Source organism: Natator depressus, chromosome 6, assembly GCF_965152275.1.
Source record: "Natator depressus isolate rNatDep1 chromosome 6, rNatDep2.hap1, whole genome shotgun sequence".
In the NCBI taxonomy this organism is placed as follows: Eukaryota; Metazoa; Chordata; order Testudines; family Cheloniidae; genus Natator; species Natator depressus.
The window spans coordinates 88,458,677-88,481,401 of NC_134239.1; the positions used below are offsets into that span (position 1 = coordinate 88,458,677).

Here is a 22,725-nt window from a genome sequence, read left to right on the forward strand (position 1 = left end):
TACAATTGATCTACAACGAAGGCTGATTCAGCAGAAGATTATATTTCGTTCACCCCGGCCCCTGCATAAGTTATAATGCACGGGCCTTTGCCAAAACAGACAGCTGCTGGAGGTCCGAGTTTCCCAGAGCCACACTGGCTCACATGTTTTGGGGCTGTCTCAGGATACTGTCCTTTTGGTTAAGAGTAGACAAGAAGATTCATATGAATCGATACCTCTTAAAAATTACTTTCCAGTACTGTTTTTGGGATGTATCCTATCATCTTGGGAACACTTCAGTGCATGGAGAGCTTGGTTCTCTAGAGCAGGGCTTGTAGCCAAATGATTTGTATTGCTTAGATGGAAGAGCAGATGGCCTCCTGGGATGGAAGCTTAGCACAGCAAGTTGGCTGACCTGGCAGCTAAAGAGCAGGTAACGTCCCCAAGAAGAGGGACCTCAAAGAAATTTGAAAAGGTTTGGTCTGGCCTCTGATGGAAACTGAGATGTCCCTCTCCTTGACCCACCCTTCCCTTTTCCCCCTCTCTTCCCATTCCTCTTTTAAGACCATGTGTTTTGGGTGGAATTAGAGGTAATTGTGAATCTGTAGTGAGTAGAGTTGAGAAGTGCAATATGCTGGAGGTATTGACTTGTGCCGTCACTCTCACCCCCTCTGCCTGCCCAAAGGAGACCCTGGTGGCCTCAACATCTCTGGGCCAATGTGATTATGCAAATATCTTCACCCTCCTATTTAGACTGTACTAACTATGCCATAAACTTTGTCGGGGGAGAGGGTTCATGGAGGAACTTAGTATCTACAGAATAGAAAAAGTACTGCTGGAACATGCTGTTTATTCATAGTCACTGTTGCATAATGGGTTGATCTACAGCAGTGCAGTGGGAGGCTAGGGTGAAGAAAGTGTCATCTCTGAGTTTCTACGTAGTATCATTACTCTCAACAAGAGTCTTCTCCTTTGCAACTGCTGTTTTCTGCCTCCCTACATCTGTCTGCCTCGCGGCGTCACTCTTCATCTCATTTCAGCCTTGCCTGAAACCTCTTTCTCCCTTACTCTGTTTATTATTTAACACTGAATTTACAGTACTTTTTGTGCAGAAAAGATTGTATTGCATGTGATAATGATTGAAGCTGGTGTGGTATTATTAGACAACAGAATTACCCTTTTTGTACATTTGATTTCTGTAATATGCAGTTAGTTTGACAGGGATTTAATTAGCAAAGATAAGAGGATAAACTCTTTCTGCCTAAAAGTGGATCCGATCTTGAATGGCTTTAAACCTGTGGTTTAAAAAATGGCTGATCTGAAATCACATGCAGTAGTCCAGGAATTATTATCCTGTCAATTAAAGGGATTCTGCTCTTGTCACATTTTCTCTTACAGATACGAACTTTAATGTGTTCAGTTGGTCACCTGGGGAGAGTGTTGTGTTAATAAAGCTTGCTTTCACTTTGGTGTGTGCAATCATTCTAAACATCACCTTTGGATGGTTGAAAAGAGGTGAAAGGAACCATAGGTCATCTATCGTTTGCTTATATGGCTGCCATCACCATAATGACTGAGAACCATGGTATCTGTTTGAAACAAGAAACCTTGGCCTTCATTCCGATTCTCAATCTCTCTCTCTCTCCATTCCCCTCCCACAATACTATAGATCTGCTTTCTTATTTTAATGCACAGTGGTACGGTGAGAGGGGCTCTTGGACAAGGAAATCACCTTTTCATTTACTGCTCATCACAGTTAAGATGGTTTACAGACAGGATTGCTTCTTGGATAGTTCCCACTGGAAGAGTGAGATGACAGAGTCCCAGCTTGAAATTGGCATTCACACATGATCTGTGAATTGGCTAATTTTGACATGTAGTTAGTTAAAAAATTATTACAGCCAGAGGAGTCATGACCTCAACTTTTCATCATCTCCATTGGATTGTGTGCCAGTTTGGAAGTGAAGACGGTATGGGAAGTTTTAATTGTACCTGTGTGATTTATCCTCAGTCAGCTCTTTAATTTCTTCTGGCTGTCTGAGGTTTCCGACATGCTGTAAATTTCTCCAACTTTTTCATTATCTGCAATTTCTTTATGACTCATGAATCGGAGTGGAGAGAGAGTGTGGATTTACAGCAGAGATAAACATGTCCATAAAGTCTGTATCTGTGTCAGTAATTGTACTGCTGTCAGTGACTGTCCTGTTTTACAGGCCTCTCTTGGGAAAGAAACACACTTTGCTACCAGTGGCAGAGAAGTGTTCGCTTTGATTTGCATTAACTTGCCAGGAGATTAGGTTGCAATGGTGGGGATGGAAATTGAGCCTGGACCGTGGTTGCTTTTTTTTTTTTTTTTTTTAATTTTTTTTTTTTTGGTTTGGTGGATGTTTTGGGGGGGTTGGTTTGTTTGTTTGTTTGTTTGTTTTTTGAGCAAGTGGTTGAGTTGCCCAGGAAGTGCTGAAAACAGAGAGAAAACACACTGTTCCTGAATGCAAAAATGGGGGAGAGGATGGATACAGTTTGCTAATGTTATCAAATATGATACTGCACATATGCATAAATTGTTCATTCTTACCACAAAGGAAATACAGTATCCGGGTAACCACTGTATCCTCCAAAACTACTGTACATAATGTTGCATGGATGTTTTGGGGGTATTCTTCCTCTGCCTCATGAAGAGTGGAATAAATGTTTCTCAAAGCATCAAGAAAACTCTGGCCAACCCATCCCTTACCCCACTCTTTTGGGGGAAATGCTGTTGTGAGTCTCAATGGAGAGTATTAATACTGCATCCTAAACCAGCCATTGATGGCTCTTTGCTGACTGTGGGAGGAGATGTGCACTCTCTTGATGTTTGGAAAAAGGAAACAATCTTTAAAACACTTGTAAATGTGTCAAACATTCAAACTTCTGTCATTTCTCTTCCCTGCTATTTTCTGTTTGACGCCTGTTGTCGCCACTTGTATACACAGAACCTCCTTTTGTTAGTTTTTGTAGTTTGGGGATATTTTTCTGGCCATGGTACGTTAAGATTTCTTTTTTCTCTCAACAAAATGAAAACTGTCTCTCTTTCTGACATTGGTGTATTCTTAGAGTTCAAAGTGACTTCAAAAATGCAGTAGTAAATGCAGCCAGCAGGCCAGATCCCGGCCACTTGATTTATTTATTGTATTGCCCCAACACATTCAGATTCTGCAGAAAGCAAGCTTTCATTTTTTAAAAATAAGGACTTATGGTTATGTAAATAACCTCTAAATGTGCACTGATGTAGGACTGTCTTAGATAGTCTGAAACAACAGCTCAGACTGGAGAGATGTTAAATTCTTCTGTTCGTTTTAAATGATTGTTGATTCTGAAGCCTAATGCTGACACTACAGAAGGCAGCTTTTCAAACAAATCAGACACCTTTGCCCATCTGATTGTAGTACCTGAGTGTGCCAGTTGTGTGCACAAATCAGATGATGGCATGCACAGTTGCCTAATAGGTGGCAGAGATAGCGGTGATTTTAAAAGTACCTTGCATAATTTTTATCACTGAATGATGCTTAGTTAGTAACTTTACTAACTGAAAGCTTAGTTATAAGGGGCGTACTCTACTCATGATCTTTGTGCAAACATCCTACATTTCCCCAGTTTTTATAGCTGCTGTCCAAGACAGCTGATTTTTCAGACCAGTTCAGGAATCTATAAAGGCCACAGTTAAAAGGTGCCTTAGCCAATAACAACTGTCTTGTCTTGCCCAAGTACTCTATTTTTGGACTAGGTGGCAGTAAAAGTATGGCAGAAACCTTGCATTACAATTGCCCGAGCCTTAAAGTCAGTTGAGAAAAAGAGCATGTCCTACAATCCCTGCTGGAGCTTGGTGGTGGAGGTGGAAGTGTCTAGATCAGAGGTCTCCAAACTCTGGGGCACACCCTCCTAGGGGACACAGAGGAACTTTCGGGGCTGGGCCCAGGGCAGGGAGGGAGCACGACCCAGTTGCACTCCACTCTGAGCGCTGCTCCAGCCCAGCCCTGGCTCCTGGGCCCACCCTCAGCCTCTGATTGTGGTCTGGCTATGGCTCTGCACCCGGCCCTACCCCCAGTGTTGGCCACAGCTCTGCTCCTGGCCCTGCTCCTGGCCCCAGACCTGGCCCCAGACCTGCCCCCAGCTTCAGCCCCAGCCTTGGCCCCCTTATCCTTATCTGTGCACCCCTACCCTGAGCCATGCCCCTGATGCGGGCCCTGGTTTGGGGACCACTGGTCTAGAGGAAAGACTGATGTCACCTATTGTATTGTGGCTCAGCCTCCTGAGCTATAGCACTGGGATTAAGCTGGAGAAGGGTTAATCCGTTTGCAGCTTCAGTTCTTGTGAACAGCAGTCAGGAATAAATGCTCTGAAGATGAGGATGATCCTGAATACAATAAGGTTCTTAAAGACCTTGGTCCCAAAAGCTGGTCTTGGTTCAAATGGAAAATCAGGCCACCATGGTCTTTGTAGACAAGCTGAGGTCCTCAGATGTGTCTCTGTGGCAGGAGGCCCTGCAAGTGTGGGCGTGGGCTGTGTCCCACAAGATGGTCCTAGTAACTTGCCATATATATATCATGGGAAGGAGAACATGATCTCAGGCACCATGTTCTGACGTTGTATCCTCAAAGGGCCCTCCTGTCACTCGGCCTACTCCACTCACATATTAGCTTCAGAAAAAGGAAGGGGGTATGGGAAAAAGCTCAGCCAGCTGTTAACTGGTGCCTTTGTTACTGAATGACCATCAAAAATTGGGAGACTGCTCTGACAGGGGCTCTTGGGCCCTTGTGTCTGGTCCATGCTCCCAGTGTCCCTAGTTTCCTCCAGCTTCTCTCCCCTGCCTCTGGCATTTAACCAAGACTTTACCTGTGTTGATCACAGCAGGATTACCTGTGTAGTGATTTCCCTAAATTTCATTTTCCTTCAGGTCTTGGTTCTTGCCAGGTGGGAGGAGAGTTTCTTCCCTCACAATAAGAAAAGGAGTACTTGTGGCACCTTAGAGATGCATGCATCCGATGAAGTGAGCTGTAGCTCACGAAAGCTTATGCTCAAATAAGTTTGTTAGTCTCTAAGGTGCCACAAGTACTCTTTTTTTTTTTTTTTTTTTTTTTTGCAGATACACACTAACACGGCTGCTACTCTGAAACCTTCCCTCACAATATGGCTAGCTGGACCTGCTTGCAGGAGGGCAGTGTGTCTACTGGATAGGGCATTAGACCGGGACTCAGGAGACATGAGGTTCAATTCCTGGCTTTGCTGCTGGTTTGCTGAATAACTTTGGGCAAGTCACTCCCGCTCCCTGTGACTCCATTCCCCATCTGTAAAATGAGGGTAATGATATTGACCTCCTTTGTATAGTGCTTTGAGATCAATGAAAAGCACTGTACAAGAACTAGATATCATCAGTAAATATTCTGTCCTGTGTACTAGTCATTGGTGTCTCCTCTCTGCTCCTGATGCCTGCCGCCGTGAAGGAGTAATTTTAAGTCTGGTCTGGGGTACCTCTGCAACTAGAAGACACAGTGGAATGGGGATTTAGTGATGGAATGGGTCTGATTGTCTATTTGTGAAAAATTGAAGAAGCCATTAAATGCTTTTACCAAGGATTGGAGATGAGGCTTCTTCACAGACCACATGGCCTAAGAGTAAATTTATGCTCATCGGGTGGAATGGGCTTTGGTAGGAAACAAATATTCATTTTCCCGTTTTACAGAGATTTAAATAGCTGTTCAATGGCATGTTTGACCAGTTATTTAACTCGGAGATGGTGATATTGCTCTGTATGCTCTGACAATCCTGCCTTCAGTCCAGCCTCCCTCTCTGCTTTCTTTGAGTCAGCAGTGCTGTGCTCCCCTGGTGTGGGGACTGAGCCGACCTTGGGGGCAGGTACTGGAGCGTTATCTTGCCACTTTTTCTACAATGGGTCTTGTGATGCACGCCCAATGCTGTATGGAAAGACTTAGTGGTTTGCCTCTAGCAGAACCTGCCTCTGTTTACTGGTGGTGGTTCCACTTGTTCTGAGCATGAGGTCTTGCAGGAGCAATAACACACATGTTGCCTCACCTTGCATCCACAGTAAGCACAGCCCTGAAGGCCCTGTTTCCATAATGTGGCTGGAGCAAGTCTCTGTGACAGTATCTCTAACTGGCTCATTAACTCCTGAGCGTTAGAACAAGATAAAAATGCCCTAAAGCCTCTTATCTGATGACTGGTGTAACCTGCTGAAAGCTCGAATGCCATTAGTTTAAGTTTGCAATGCAAGTGCCTCTCTTGAGAGTAACGAGCGCTGATTAAACCTGAAGTGTCCCCCGAGGGCTCTACAGCTGTCATGAGGGTGGTGGCTGCCCCCTCCCCGAAAGGGAAATCGGGGCCAGAAGTCCCACTGGGGCAGGCACTCTGTGAACCACCACGTGCCTGCCCCAGCTGTTCCATTTTGCCTAATGAATTGTTTTACAAGGAGAGGCTGGGTATTGTCATCACAAGCTGTCTTCCCTGGGGACAGAAGCCAGCCTGATAATGACTAATGTTAGTGATAGTAATTGAAGTGTGATGGCTCCCCAGGGACTGGCATAGTGCTTATAGCTGTCAGGCACTTGTGGCTGGTGCAGTCCCATGAATGCCTTAGAAACGTTTTTTAATTGCTTGACTTCCATAACTACAGTTTCTGTGTTTTCCCCACATGGAAATAAAGATTTTTGCAAACGAGTAACAGGTCCCTGTGAGACTTTTGGCATTCTGCTCTGATACGGTTGTGGTGGGGCCCGTGCCGTGTATTTCTGCCCCTGTCTAGCGCTTATATGCATCCTTGTTTCCTATCTATATGTGCTCTGTCTATCTAAGTTTATCAATTTTTACCTGTATGTATGTTTAGAGCCCTGCATCTGTGGACTGTGTTTGTGGATCAGATGCGGATACAAATTTTGTATTCTCGCAGGGCTCTATGTATGTTTCCTTTCCTGCCCTGGCCTTGTGTTTACATAATGCTGATCCTCTGTGCCTGTGGATTGTACTTGACATTACTGAAATATTTCAACTGGATTCCTAAACATCAGGGGATCCCTGAGCCCTGTAGTGCAGAGTCAGCTGGTCAGTCGTGCCGTCGTTTGCATTTTGTTGGCTGTTTAAACCTGTATGTAGTGTTAAATGAACAGCCTTTGTGTATCAGCTAGACTGGTGTTGGGAAACAATAACTTCCCGTGGACTTGGACCAGTGTTTTATCTAGTCCAGTTTCTTGCCTCTGACAGTGGATAGTACCAAATGTCTTAGTAGTTCAAAGAAGCCCATGGTGCACAATTGTGGAATAACTTGCCCCTAGGGGAAGTTTATTTCCAACCCTGTCTGTTATTGTTTGTCTTATGCCAGTAAGCATCACGGTTTATATAACCTTGTGTTTTTTCATTCTATCTGAGGTAGTGGTGGATGTTGTTGTTGTTGTTGTTATTATCTGTGTGTAAGCCTTCTTTGAATCCAACTAAGCTCTTTGTCTCAGTATCATGTGGCTGTGAGTTCTGCAGATATCATGTTTTATATAGTTAACACAAGTGTTTTATTTCCTTTTATCAAGTTTCAGTTTCACTGACTGTCCCCATGGTCTTGTATTATGAGAGAGGGTAGGGAGCATCCAGTCGGACTTATCTGCACCATTCATTATTTTACATACCTTTCTTCATCTCCTCTCTAAACTAAATACTCCCTAGTCGTCTTCGGGCAGTTCTACACTTAAGAAGTTGCAATGGTACAGTGACACCAGTGCTGCTGCACCACTGCAGACGTTAGTGAAGATGCTACTATGCCGATGGGAGAGCTTCTCCTCAGTGTAGTTAGCTACCACCTCTCGCAGAGGTAGATTTTATGTCATTGGGAGAAGCTCTCCTGTCGACATAGCACAGTCTACACTGGGGATTAGGTCGGTATAACTACATTACTCGGGTGTGGATTTTTCATAGTTATGCTGATGTAAGTTTGTAGTGTAGACCTGGCCTTAGTCTCTCTTTTGTATGAAAGTCTCTCTAGGCCTCCAATCCTTTTTGTTACCTATTGCTAAACCTCCTTCTGTTTCTTTTACACTCTTTTTGAGATGGGCTGACTAGATCTGAACACGAAATTCTGGGGGAGGATGTACTCTATAGTGCAGGGGTCGGCAGCCTTTCAGAAGTGGTGTGCCAAGTCTTCATTTATTCACTCTAATTTAAGGTTTCGCGTGCCAGTAATGCATATTAACGTTTTTAGAAGGTTTCTTTCTGTAAGTCTATAATATATAACTAAACTATTGTTGTATGTAAAGTAAATAAGGTTTTAAAAATGTTTAAGAAACTTCATTTAAAGTTAAAGTAAGAAAAAAAGTGCAGAGCCCCCCAGACCAGTGGCCAGGACCCGGGGTGTGTGAGTGCCACTGAAAATCATGCCATAGGTTGCCTACCCCTGCTCTAGTGGTATAGTGTTTTCACTACCTTCTGTCCCAATCTTTATATATGCTAACACTTTTGTTTGTTTGGGTTTTTTGTCCTCCACTGCGTGTCGAAGAGAGGTTTTCATTGAGGTGCTCACAATGACCCCTCCTTCCCCGCCACCCCCAACACACCCTGCGTGGTTACAGTTACATTAGAAGCCAGCAGTGTGTGTGAGTAGTTCAGAATATTTCTTCCAGTGCACGTTCGCGTGATGCAGAGTCAAAGTTCATACGCTTTGTCAGCTTTATGCAAGAGCCCATGGTTATCTTGAAACACATTTTTGTACCAGGTTCATTCACTGATTGCCACTGCCTTATTCCGTTTTTGCTCGTTCTATTTCTTGTTACAGTTTGAAGCACCATTAATGTCTGCAGAATTGAAGCTATAATTAAAAAGAAGTCTAGTCATTGTTGTGAAGAACCAGCCACGTGTGAACTGAGTGTAACTGCTGTAATGTTAAATTCCTGAGACTACAGATAGACAGCTCCAGTGCCTTTGCTACTCAGTTCATAGGTTTGCTGAGCCTCTGCAGAGTGAAATGATGAATATCTAGTGAGTTTCAGCGCTGCTATTCAGAGCCCTGTGGGTAGAAGTGATACTGCAGAGAATCCATTTAATCTTGCAGCTACTTGAGAAAGCTACGAGCAGCTGCAGAGAGATACTAGCATTATTCACAGAAGAGAAGGACCAAAAAAGGAGGCTGGGAGAGGGATAGTGAAGGGGAGTCCCTCCTCCCCCACCCCTTTGCAGCAGCCGGAAGGCATTGGAATGGGGTTAAAACACAAAGTACCTTCTCTATTCTGCTTGTTAGGGGGGACTGGAGCTTCAAAATTGTCAGACATCCACTAATCAAGCAAGATCTTAGGGGTCCTGGTAAAAATCCGAGCTGATTTGAAGGAGGAGGGTTGAGAACTGGATTGTTCAGCAGAGCATTGGCTCCTGAACCTCACTAGTGACCTTACTTTCATCAGTCATATCTGCTTCTGGCTAGCAGATTTAGCTCTCCAGCGAATAGTTGTTGGAACTTTTTCAAGCCCTGGCATACCATGAGAATGAGGTGTGAGTATTACTACTGGGGTGCCTTGTAGAATTTGAACTCCTTGAGACCTTTCAAGTGCATAGGCAATTCCAGTGTTCCTTTGTCTATTTTGTATGTAGATAGACAGAGCAGGATAGAGGGGTTCCTAATTTTAAAGAGTGAACTGGGCAGATTTTCGAGTAGAGCTGCTTGCAAGAGATGAAGTGAGAATTGCGTATACTAAGGATACATCCAATCAGCTCTTTCAGAGAGTATCACAAATCAAGACGAGCATTTAGACATAGGTGAAGCGTGTGGTTGGGTGGGGTAGATTTGCCGCAGGAATTATTTTCTAGGTTTTATAAGTTTGCTGTAAGGTAATGTTCATTGCCATGTTTTCTCTGTAATGCAGAGGTATTACTCTGCCTCATCACAGCTTTTATGTTTTGGTTTCTCTGTCCTGGAACGTTTAACAAAGAGGAGCATGACATGAGTAGAACCGGAAAAGAGCTTCAGCTGGAAATGGCTGATTCCAACAGACCCTCTTCCTCTTCGTGTAAATCGAACCATTAATACTTTCTCTCTTTCCTCTGGCTTTTGTTCTCTTTTGCTGTTCACTTTTTTTCTTGAAGAATTTGGGCCTTTCACCAGGGCTGACCAAGGTGGAAAGGGAAACCAGCCTGGAGCCATGTTCAGGGAGGGGAAAAGAATGAAATTAATTTCCAGTGTTCAGGCCTGACTCATCCTTATAATCTCTTTTTCATGGTTCTTATAGCCCACCTTGAAGTCAATGGAAATACTCCTGTTGACTTCAAGGAGAGTTGGAATAGTCCCATACTGATACCCTGAGTCAACGACAGGCTCTTTCTTTATGGTTTTAAATCCTATTGAATATTCTTCTATGTTGAGTATGGGAATTCCTTTGGCCTCCACCTCTCCAGGGGAAAATCACACCCTGAAGACGGTTGATTTTTTTTACGAGCTAGCTTCTGCCTGATGAAAGAGCTTTTAAAAGGCATTCTGGGAAATGTAGTCTTAAATTGAAAGCCAAAATGATCCATAGGAATTAGACATTAGGACTTTATGAGAGGGTACTCTGGGAATTGCATCCCACTAAAGGGGAAGGGTTTTCCGGGGTTCACTGAGTCATGGCCTGACTGCTGAAAGGAGTGCTTAGCACCATAGCCAGAAGATTGCATGCGCTGCATTTTCTCATCATATTCATTGTAAGGTGTCCCCCTTCCTTCAGTGAAACACTGTCTGTTATACATCTATTTTGGTAATAAAACCTTACTTTGTTTCCATATAAAATGATGTTTTGAAGGCTGTCTCTTCATGAATTATTTAATCTCCAAGAGATTGACACTCCCTGGACATCCAGCAACCTCAAGCCTTAATAACAAGGGTGACAAATTAGCATGCAGGAAACTAGTCTCAAATAACTTGCAGTGTTTTAACGTATGGCTCTAACACATGGAAAGACAGACTTACAGCTGACATGTTGTCTACCTGTTCCATCACTGCATTTGCTTTTTTTTTTCCCCAGTGTCCCAGAACAGTGGGTAAGTTGACATACTGTTTTTTTGCAGAAATTTTCAACCATGATATGAAGAGGATACAGTTGCATTTACTCCTTTTCATGGGTGTAAGACTGACTGCTTAGTTATTTGAATTTTGTTTTCGTTCAGTGAATTTCCTCTTATTCATCCTACATCTTTGGGATCCTATACCTACTCAATAGTAACATGAAAGAAGGAAAAAAAACCTGCTTGACACCTGACATAATCCTTCCATCGGGTAAACAGAGATTTTGGTTTACAGATTAATCTTGAGAAAGTGTTGTTACTGAATGGATTGTTACATCTCAGTCTAGAGGGTCGTGGTGATTTTAAGAGATCCAATATTGATTAAACAAATTCTCTGCTTTGTATTTTACTGACAGACAACACAGCTTTTGGAAACAAAAAGCCCAACAAAACACATTCAAACAAATAATTATCGTAGGCAAATTCATTGTTCTATGCAATCATTGTTTTGCATTTACAGGAACAACTACACATGTAGCACTTGTACATGGGTGATTACTGCACATCTAGCACTTCATCAAACATTTATTTTAAGCTACACAATGGTAGTAATTATTTTGGTGCCCTTACAATCTATCAGTGAAAGCTTGACTTGTCAGATCATTCGTGACCTGCAACAAATACAGTATATCGTCTCAACCCTTCTGTGTGTCTGTGGGCAAAGTTAGTGAACGTGCCCAATAGCAGATTATTAAACCTCTATGGCTCTATAAGTGATATGACAAACACTGAGTTTAATAAACCCCACATTGAACTATGAGTTATTAAAATGTGCTTGCATCTATATCACCTTAGGTTTTGATCTCAGATCTCCTCATCTAAGCTGGATCAAGCTTGGTCAGTAATTGGATGGGAATCCTCTAAGGAAAACTCAGGTGTTGCAGGAAGAAACGTTGGTGATTCAGTAGATAGTGCTTTTCTCTCAGTACTGAACTATTACCCCATCATGGCTCTAGGGGGCTCTATAATGTTGGAAATGTTGTGTTTTGGATGAGATGTATGACAAAGGTCATGATGACTTGTGGTCATTAATCCCATACATTTTTGTAAGGGTAGGATGTTAACCTCAGTTGTCATGGGCAAAATACCAGGATAGGTAATTACAGTCTAATTTTCCCCAGCAACATCAATTAAAACAAAAGCTAAAAGGGATCTTATCGCTACCATGTTGTGTAGTGCTGCTGTATGTTTAAATAGCTGCCACATTCTCCCACAGAGGTAACTATTTAAGTAGCGGGGGAAATGATTCCTGTGTATGTACTGTACGAAACTCTTTGAGTAAAAGGCACTAGAAAAAGTATAGTGTAGGAGTGCTGAATGTGTATACTACAAGAGAGACATGAAATAATTATTCTATCACTTATTGAAACCGTACAGAACATTAGTGTACAGTGACACACAAAGTATACAGCAGAGTAATAGACATTCCCCATTAAGTTGTGTGAAACTGTGCATTTCAGAAAGGGAAGAATGATGCCTATAGTAGACTGTGCCCTTTACTTATAAACCTGGCCTTGTGGATTGTACAGAAAGCTTACTCTATATTCTGCATCAAGGTCTGTTGATTGTGATACTACAGTGGGAGAGACTGGAAATTCTGTAGCAGATTCATGTAAATTAAAATGGCAATTTTAAATGACTTCAGTACAAAAATGAATAAAGCAATAAAGACAGTAGTGGAATGTTTTTTGTTGTGTTACTAAATTCCATTCTCATATGTCTGTGTTTTCAGTACACTGTCATATAAGATCAATGTATAATTCCCTCATAGAAGCTGTCAGGGAGGAAGCTGAAGATTTTGGCAGCTAGGTGGCGACACTTGGGGCTTTTGACAGATGGACAGGCAAAGGAGGCAGTTTGGGATTGTGGGTTGAGCACTTCAGCTATATGGATGAGCAATGTTATAGTTGACCATGTTGACACTAAAACCTAAATAAAACAATTTAAAGAATAAATAATTTATTGATATAAATGGAGCAATCCACAACTCTCAGAGCAATTGTTTCTGACTGACTGGAGGCTCAAGAAGACAACACAGCATTGGCTACACTCTGTTCATGTCTCCCAGGGTATCTTCACAACCATAAGGACTAGAAGACAGCTTTTCTTAAAAGGAAAAGCTTAGATTCTCGAGCACAATTCAGCAGCAAGGGGTGGATTCTGTTGCAGATGCTGGTGCAGATTCTACGGAGTTGTGAAATGCATGTGGCCCTGCTTAGATATTCTCTGTATAAGCAGGAGTTTGTGTGGCGACAATAAGAAAACTATGCTGAATTAAGCCTTGATTCAGCAAAGCACTTTAAACATGTGTTTAAGTGCCACTGAAGTCACATGTTTAAGTGCTTTGCTGAATCACGTCCTGTAACTTGCTCAGGGCTGGTTTCTTGTCTTTTAAAGGGTATATAAATATTGTAGCCTGAAATCAATATTGTGAATTCACTGCTGAAGGAAGTAATTGCGATGTACCATGGCAAGATTTAGGAAAGGGTTGGATAACTTTATACCAATTGATGACATTTGTAGGTCTGAAAGCTGTGATGGGTTGAGGGCACTGTTTGTCCAAAGTCACAATCTAATTAGTTTTGTTGGGCTTGTTCTATCATATCACAGCTGTGCACCAATTTCCAATGGTGCCTAGTTGGTATCTCCTTACTGAAACACACAACGGAGAAATTGTATTTAGATCTGTTTTTCTTATTTTTTCTTATCCTTTTTCTAGGAACTGCTTTCACAGTGGAAAGATACTTTGTATAGTTCCCCAACCCCCCCTCCCCCCCACAAATTTTTAAAAGTTTTAGTTTAATTGAAATGTAAATTAATGAATGCACATTACTAAGAATTAAGCTGCTGGTTCATTTCTGAGACAGTTGACAGCACTTGGTTCCTGCCAACATATCTGACACATGCATCATTAGTTTACTCATACACACCCTTTCACGGTGTACTTTTGTAATGATGGGGAAAATCAAATCTAAAGCTCCAGGGTATGAGCCACTTGCCACAAGGGTCAGGAAGAAATTTATCCCGTGTACAGCATTGTGCATTTAGTCAGGTGCACTTTGTGTGACTTTTTTTTTCTTACTCTGAGGCATCAGTTATTGATCCTTGCTAGATGGACCAGGTAGCTGATCCAGTATGTCAAAGTCCGTGACTTTTGACAGCTGCTTTTGTTTTCCTATAGTCTGCACTGTGGGTCTGGTCTAAACAGAGTTGCGCAGGTTTAACTTTTAAACTAATTTCGTAAATAGCACAAACTCTCGCATGGAAACTCTTCGAGATTTAAATCTGGTTTATAGTTTGTCATGCATCTGTAAACTTAACCAGTTTTTAAACTGATAAGTGTCCACAGAGGGGTTTGCACTAGTTTAACTAGATCAGTTTTTTATCTGATTTTTAGATAAATCAGTGTAACTTCTGTGTATAGACAAGACCTTAGTGTAGCATCCTCAGTCTCCATTATTTAAGCAGCGAGTACATTAGTTATGAGTACTTTCTTGGTCAGTTAAAGACTAGATCAGAGCATTAAAGTTGCAGGACAAAAACGGTGATTTGTCTAATAACAGTGACTCAGAACTGGCTATTAGAAGGACACTCTCAAGTTATTTAAGCAAACTCTTATCTGTTTCCAAACAACATCTTAGTTTATTAGTGACCCTATCAATTTAAAATCTAGACAGTTATTTTAAAAATGAAATAAAAGAACTCTTGGGCACTACACTTGCCTCTGGACATCTTGACAGTTTTTGTGGTTGAGCAGCCCCATTTTCCTATTTTCTAGAAAACGTTTTTCTCTTTCCAGTTGCTTTGTTTAAAAACTCACAAAAACAAGGGAAATGGTAAAACTGACTACACACAAATGGGGAGTGGGGGAACAGAGAAGAATATTTTCCCCTAATCTCTCTTAATCATAGGTTTCGGAGTAGCAGCCGAGTTAGTCTGTATCCACAAAAAGAAAAGGAGTACTTGTGGCACCTTAGAGACTAACAAATTTATTTGAGCATAAGCTTTCGTGGGCTACAGCCCACTTCATCGGATGGAAAGAATGGAACATATAGTAAGAAGGTGTGTGTGTGTGTGTGTGTGTGTGTGTATATATATATATGTATATATATACACACACACATACATACATACAGAGAACATGAAAAGGTGGAATAAGAGGCTAGCTAATTAAGATGAGCTGTTATCAGCAGGAGAAAAAAACTTTTGTCGTGATCACTACAGCTCATCTTAATTAATTAGCTCAGCTTAATTAATTAGCCTTTTATTCCACCTTTTCATGTTCTCTGTATGTATGTGTATATATATCTTCTTACTATATGTTCCATTCTATGCATCCGATGAAGTGGGCTGAAGCTCACGAAAGCTTATGCTCAAATAAATTTGTTAGTCTCTAAGGTGCCACAAGTATTCCTGTTCTCTTAATCATAGTGATCTCAGATATTACAAGTAGTCAGTGTTTTAAAAAAAAAAAAAAAAAATCAAATGTGTCTTTTAAGATGTCACTTGAAAATGGAAAGAGTTTAAAATTTTGTATTTAGTTTTCACTGTTTATGGCCCTGATTCTTCAGAGATCTATGTGCCAGCTTCACTTTACACATGTGAATAGTACCACTGACTCAGTTGGGACTACTCATGTGCATAAATGTAAGCACATGTATAGATCTTCGCAGGATCAGGGCCCATGTTTGCATTTGCATTTGAAGTAGAAGAGTAGAGGTATTTGTTGTTGTTTTTTAGTCAGTTTCACTTTCTGATTATTCTGAAGTAGCATAGAGCTGCAAAGTACAGTGGGGTGTTTGCTTTCAAATTCCCGTGGCAACAGTTAAATAATGAAAACAATTCTGTTGGTCTTAATTTTTTCAAAAGCTGAATTTTACAAAATCAATATTTTGGGCTGAATGGGACCTGATGGTCCCTTCAATGTTATTCTAAACCTCTTATTTTAAAATTTCTTTTAAAGTATTTTTGTTTTCCCTTACTCTGATATGATTTCACTGAGGTTCTTAACCTTACTCAGTTTAAGAACCACTTTTCAACCAATCCACATTCAGTGTACTTGGGATTACAGTTTTAATAGTTGTAATGGGTAATAATGCCTGCTTTGTGACAATCTAATGAATTCTGGTGCAGCAGGTTCTGTGGCCCTAAATCCATTGACCATACTAAGGGTCACTGCAGTGCATTTCCCAGGATGAAGCAGCATGCTTCCCGGTAGCTAGTCTGCCTGCTGCTTTCCTGTTAGAATTCAGCATGCCAAGCCCACAGCACCCCTGTCTCTCCTGAATGGAATTCAAAAAGACACTTACATTTCCATAAATAAATTAGGAATTCAGTGGCTTCTTCCGGCTAATCAGGGCAGGCTGATAAACCTTGCTAGCTGTTTAATAAATGAATTGTGACTGATTATCTATTAATATGGACGCCTCAGGAATTCACCCTAGGGGAAGCAGAGCAGTGAAATAGAGAGGGGTATGGCCCCCTGGGAAATCAGGGCTTCATGTTTGCAGCTTAAATATCTCTGTGAAGTATCAATAAGGAGGTAATTGAATTTTGAACACAAACATGAGCGCCGGATGGATGAAGGAGAGGGGGGCTCTGATCGTCTCTTCTATGCCCCTTCATACTCCCCACCCTTTTCCCTTAGAGACCACTCTAGTGAAGATAGATGCTAAATCCATTAAATAAAGATTAGACTCTGTCGTGGTAGAAAATGGCAGCTTAGCTAGATCCCTGGGCAAATTGGGACCTTTAGCAATACAGAAAATTAAAATATACATTTTTAACAAGTATGCTATCGACACTGTAATAATGAGCGCGTGGCTTGTGGGGTTTGCTTACCTTTCAGAGCTGCTTTTGTTTGGCTAGATCACTTCCTCTTGTTTTCAATACCAGCCTGTTTTGTTTCTCTGAAGCAGAGAAGACTGTAGCTTTTTTCACATTCTGTCCTAGTGTTTTCTAGGATTCTGTGGTTTGCTTGTAATTAGAATTTCATGAGGGAGAGCTTTCAGAGTAGCAGCCGTGTTAGTCTGTATCCGCAAAAAGAAAAGGAGTACTTGTGGCATCTTAGAGACTAACAAATTTATTTGAGCATAAGCTTTCGTGAGCTACAGCTTACTTCATCAGATGCTCAAATAAATTTGTTAGTCTCTAAGGTGCCACAAGTACTCCTTTTCTTTATGAGGGAGAGCAGTACTCTAGTATTTGAAAAGAGAACTGCTCCCTTCAGTTCCAGGATGTCCAATCATAGGTACTTGAAGGGTAGTTGGAGACTGTGGAGAAGACAAGAGAAGGGATTAGAGACTGAAATAAATGTAGATGCTGTTTTACATGGACCTTATTTCTTAAATGTAGGGCTTTTGGTTTCTTGTTTCCTTTGGTATAGGCCAAGTGAATTTTTAGTATGGGGAAGGGGGGAAATTTAACATTAGGACTTATATCATAAAATGTTAATGGTTTTTTTTGTGATGCAATGCGTGTATGAAATAAAGCTGAATTGGACCTTAAGTGGGTTAAGTGCCCTCCTTCCTGTATATACATACTCTACCAGATAGACTCAGAATTACGCACCAGGCCTTATTCACATGTGAATGTGTCACATTCTCCATTGCAGCAAGGTCCTCAGATGTTCATAATAGGTCTTCAGCTTCCATGCATCTAAAGGGCAGAACCACAACTGGAAGGAAGAGACTATCCTATAAAAAGCTTGTCAGTCTAGTCTTGCCTTTTTAGGTGAATGAGATGCTCTTGCATCAGAGCCAGACAAAACAACAAAAATTTTTCTATTTGAAATGACCCTTTTCAAATCTGATCATCTTTTGACCTGCATGGCTTCAGAGAACTGAGGCCTAACGATTATTCCCAGTGGGAAAGTTCTTGCTCCTCTGGATGTCTTATCCCAGCAGAATTTTTAATTTGTTCTCTTTCTCTTCCTGTGTCTGCAGCTGTGCTTACACCTTTCTGGAAGCCTTTCCATGGAGTGCAGGCTGTGAAGAGAAGGCAAAGCGTAAGGCAAAGACTTGTTCATTGTGCTAGTCCCCTGTAATTCAGTGATTAGGCAGGGTGCTTTGCATATTCAGTCGTCCAGCACCTTCTCAGCCCCACTTCTGTGCCTGCAACCCCATCTCTAACTCCAGCAACACAGTGTGCGTAAACTTTGGTACCAGCTCCATCTGTTGGCGAGTACCCAGTTTCTTCCTCTCCCTCCTGAGGGCAGAACAGAAGTTGACCACCGACAGGGCAGTTGGAAAAAAACCCATGAGTGCTTGGACCTGCTTCAAAGACCATGGATGCAGCAAAGAGTCTAGAAGTCACTGTATCCAATCCCTTGGCCCCTAGGGGTCAGAGAGCAGCTGAGGGGCACTGGAGACATGAAGCAAGTGAGATTCAATTCCCTTTCCATCTGCTTCCTTCCCTTCCGAACTGACAATTGGACACCCCAGTCCTGGATCCCAGTGGTTTACTCAGTTGTCTCCTGGCCTGGGGATTCCCCAGATGGGGTCAACGGTGATTTCTTCATTCAGCAAGACTTTTTGAGGTGGCAAATTATTCCCTCTGAGCTGGCTCAGGCTTAAGCATTGCCCTTAGATAGCACCCAGCTGGTTATATCCCTATTGGACTTCTCTTCATGGGCTAGAGTTTGTCTTGCTGAGGACACTACCCCCCTGAGCAGATAGATTAGGATGCTTACAGAGCAGCAGTTACCCCAGGAAGTGGGCAGTATCTCCCTCTTAGACTCTCAACCATAAATCTTACCCAAAAGGAATGTCACTGAGGTTATTTCCTTAAAGAAATTGCCAGAAAAGAAAGTTTTCTCTACCTCTTCCTCCTCAATTGCACTCCTGCTACACTGCTGAGAAGGGAAAGAACAAGAAAAGCAAAGAAAAAAACCAACCTCAAAATGGTGCAGAAATCTGAATCAAACTCTGCCTTATGGAAGGAAGGCCAGGATGAAGCAAACTTTTATGTGTCTTTCTAGTCTCCAGGAATTCCAGCTGTAACAGATGGAAATCTTGAAGACAGCTTAGGCTTCCATCTTGACAGGGTATTTCCTGACTTCTGTCAACCTAAGGAGGCTCATTTGTGTGTTCCCATTTGGCCACTTCAAATTTCTCCATTTCTAGTATGGATCTCATAATTTCCTCTACTCATTCACAGAATCAGAGAACTGTAGGGTTGGCGGGGACCTCAAGAGGTCATCTAATTAAGCCCCCTGCACTGAGTTAGGACCAAATGTACCTAGAACATCCCTGACAGCTGTTTCTCTAACCTGTTCTTAAAAACCTCCAATAACAGGTATTCCACTACCTCCCTTGGAAGCCTATTCCAGTGCTTAACTATGCTTCTGGTTAGAAAGTTTTTCCTAACATCTAACCTAAATCTCTCCTGCAGCAGATTAAGGCCATTACTACTTGTTTTATGTCAGTGGACATGGAGACCATGTGATCACCGTCCTATTTGTAACACCCCTTAACTTATTTGAAAACCTGTTATCTGGTCCCTCACCACGTTTTCTTTTCTCAGGACTAAACATACCCGGTTTTATTAATGTTTCCTCATAGGTCTGGTTTTTTTTAAACATTTTATCATTTTTGTTTCTCTCCTCTGGACTATCTTCAGTTTGTCCACATCTGTTCTAAAGTATGGCTCCCAGATTTGGACACAATACTCTACTTCAGTGGTTTTCAAACTTTTTTTTTCTGGTGACCCAGTTGAAGAAAATTGTTGATGCCCACGACCCAACGGAGCTGGGGATGAGGGTTTTGGAGTGTAAGAGGGGGCTCAGGGCTGGGGCAGAGGGTTGGGATGCGGGGATGAGGGCTGTGGGGTTGGGACCAGGAATGAGGGGTTCAGGGTGTCAGAGTGGCCTCTGGGCTGGGGCAGGGGGTTGGGCTGCTAGAGGGGGTCAGGGCTCTGGGGTGGGGCTGGGGATGAGGGGTTTGGGCAGGAAGGGGCTCTGGGTTTGTGGGGGGGCTCAAGGCTGGGGCAGGGGATTGGGGCATGGGCTTACCTCGGGTGGCTCCCGGTCAGCAGCGCGGCAGTGGTGCTAAGTGAGGCTCCCTGCCTGTCCTGGCACCGCGGACCACGCTGCACCCCAGAAGCAGTCAGCAGCAGGTCTGGCTCTCACCCCCAGGCCCCGCACCCCCCAGCTCCCATTGGCTGATTCCGTGGCCCTCCCCGCCTAGGAGCCAGACCTGCTGCTGGCCGCTTCCAGGGCGCAGCGCGGTGTCAGAACAGGTCATTAAAGAGCTCCTAATGCAGCCATATTGGCCTCTTACTCAGGGCCGTCCCTAGCTATATTTTGGTGACCTATGCAGCCCCAGGCCTCCACGGGCGGGAGCAGGGGTGGCTGGCCCCAGGCCTCCGTGGGGGGGCTGTGTGGAACCCCACTCCAGGCCTCCGCGGGATGTAGGGGGGGCTGGCCACTTCCTGTGGGAAGTGGAGTGACCCGGCCCCAGCCTGCTCCACTCCCCTGGCTTCCAGCTGTGCCGCCGGTGAGTGAGGAGGGGCAGTTTCCCCTTCCCTCCAAGCCTGGGAGCCAGGGGAGCAAATCAGGCTGGGGCTGGGTCACTCCACGGAGGTCTGGGGCCCCACACAGCCCGCCCGCAGAGGCCTGGGACCCGACCCCCGCTCCCTCCTGTGGAGGCCTGGGGCCCGAGGCTGCTCTGCTCCCCTGGCTCCCAGGCTTGGGGGAAGGGGGCAACCGCCCCCCAGCACTTGCCGGCGGTGCTGCTGGGAGCCAGGGGAGCGGAGCAGGCTGGGGCCAGGTCGCTCTACTTACCAGTAAGTGCAGGGTTGGGCCTGGCTGCACTCTTCAGGGAAGTGGGGGCGGGGCGGGGGCCTGGGGAAGAGCTGGAGCAGCACGCAGCTGCGCAGGGCACCAGGAAATTTGGTGCCCCCAATTTCCTGGTGCCCTACGCAGCTGCGTGCTTTGCATATGGGTAAAGATGGCCCTGCTCTTACTATTCTTCCTGTCTTTCCTAAGCATCAGAATAGTTTGTTGTTGTGCCTTTTAATATTGTCTCTTTGAGAAACTGCCGGCTCTTCTGAACTCTTTTTCTTAGATTTTCTTCCTGTGGGACCTTACGTACCAGTTCTGAGTTTGTTAAACCAGCTTTTTTTGAAGTCCTTAGTCTGCTACTTTTACTCCTTCCTTCCATTAGAATTATGAAATCTATCATGCCACAATCACTTTCACTCAGATTACCTTCCACTTTCAAATTCACAACCAATTTCTTCCAGTTAGTCAGAATGAAGTCTAAAATGGCTGCCTCCCTGGTTACTTCCTCCCCCTTCTAAAACAAGAACTTATCCCCAGAACATTCCAAGGACTTATTGGACATCTTTTGTTTTGCTGTATTACTTTTCCAGCAGAGATGTGTGGGTAGTTACAGTCTCCCTTTGCTACTAGGTCTTGTGTTTTGGATATTTCTGTTTGTTCTAGAAATGTCTCATCCACCTCCTCCTCTGGATTTGGCAGGTTATCACCCCTGCCATAAGGTTACTCCTTCCTTCGCCACCCTGCCCCACCCCACCTTTATCTTCATCCAGAGACTTTCAACTGGTCTGCCTCTCACCTCCTTCTGGACCTCAGAACAAGCTGTATACATTCTTGATGTATAATGCAACACCACCTCCTTTTTATCCTGCCTGTCCTTCCTGAACAAGCTGTATTCCTCTATACCAATATTCCAGCAATGAGATTCATCACATCAAAACTTAGTGGAGCGAGTTAAGTCATAATTTAGCTTATGTACTAATACTTCAAGTTCTTCCTGTTTATTCCCCATACTCCTTATATTTATATATAGACATGTAAGATTTGCCCACTGTTCTCTCTTGTTTTGCTCCTATGACTTATTGTACTTTTCCATTTCCTCCCGACACCTAGCCTTCTGTTAAGGTCATCTTTATTTATACCTACCTGTGGGCTTTTGTCACTTGCCCCCTTTGAGCCAGGTTAGAGCCCTCTGCACTATGTTGGTAAGTCAGTATCCAAAAATGCTCTTCCCCTTCTTGGTCAGGTGGACCCCTTCTCTTCCCAACCATCATCGTTCCTGGAACAGCATCCAATGATCAAGGAAGCCAAAGCCCTCCCATTGCTATCATCTGTGCAGCCATGCATTCATCTTTAGGAAGTGTCTCTCTGCCTGGGCCTTTACCCAAAACCAGGAGGATGGTTGAGAACACTACCTGCACCCCCAACTCCTTCACCCTTGCTCCCAGAGCCATGTAGTCACTGCTGGTCTGCTCAGGGTTATACCTGGCAGTATCATTAGTGCCCATGTGGATGAGCAGCATAGAGTAGTGCATAAGCAGAGAGAAATGGATGAGCCTTGACAACTTTTCCCTGATTTCTCAGATGCGGACTCCGGGCAGGCAGCGTACCTCACGTGACATCAGATCAGCAAATGGATGCCTATGTCCCCCTCAGAAGGGAGTCCCTGGCCACCCCCACCCTACATTGTCTTTTCTTGGGTGCAGTGGCTGTGACCCTCCCAGCCTTGGGAGCAGGTGGCTCCTGTTCCTCAGCCATTGGGGTCTGTTCCTCCCTTCCTGTTGCCAGTACAGCATATTGGTTGTTAACCTTGATGGACGGGGGATTTGCGTGGGGGGTAGAGCACTTTCTGCTGCCCAGAGTGGCCAGCAGCCAGTCTCCTCCCTGCAGAGCAGCCAATTCTGCTT

The 22,725-nt window shown here is 43.5% G+C and overlaps 1 protein-coding gene across 5 annotated transcripts in view; it reads left to right on the forward strand.

Annotated features, from left to right (window-relative positions):
- LIN52 (lin-52 DREAM MuvB core complex component) overlaps positions 1-22,725 on the forward strand; it is an 84,038-nt gene that overhangs the window by 13,333 nt on the left and 47,980 nt on the right. For 2 of the 5 annotated variants that reach the window (XM_074955919.1, XM_074955920.1), the window contains exon 5: positions 17,985-18,046. The exons of the other annotated variants lie outside the window; for them this stretch is intronic. In XM_074955919.1, the coding sequence (XP_074812020.1) occupies positions 17,985-18,046 (62 nt within the window). The remainder of the gene's footprint in view (positions 1-17,984; positions 18,047-22,725) is intronic. 5 annotated transcript variants of the gene reach the window in all.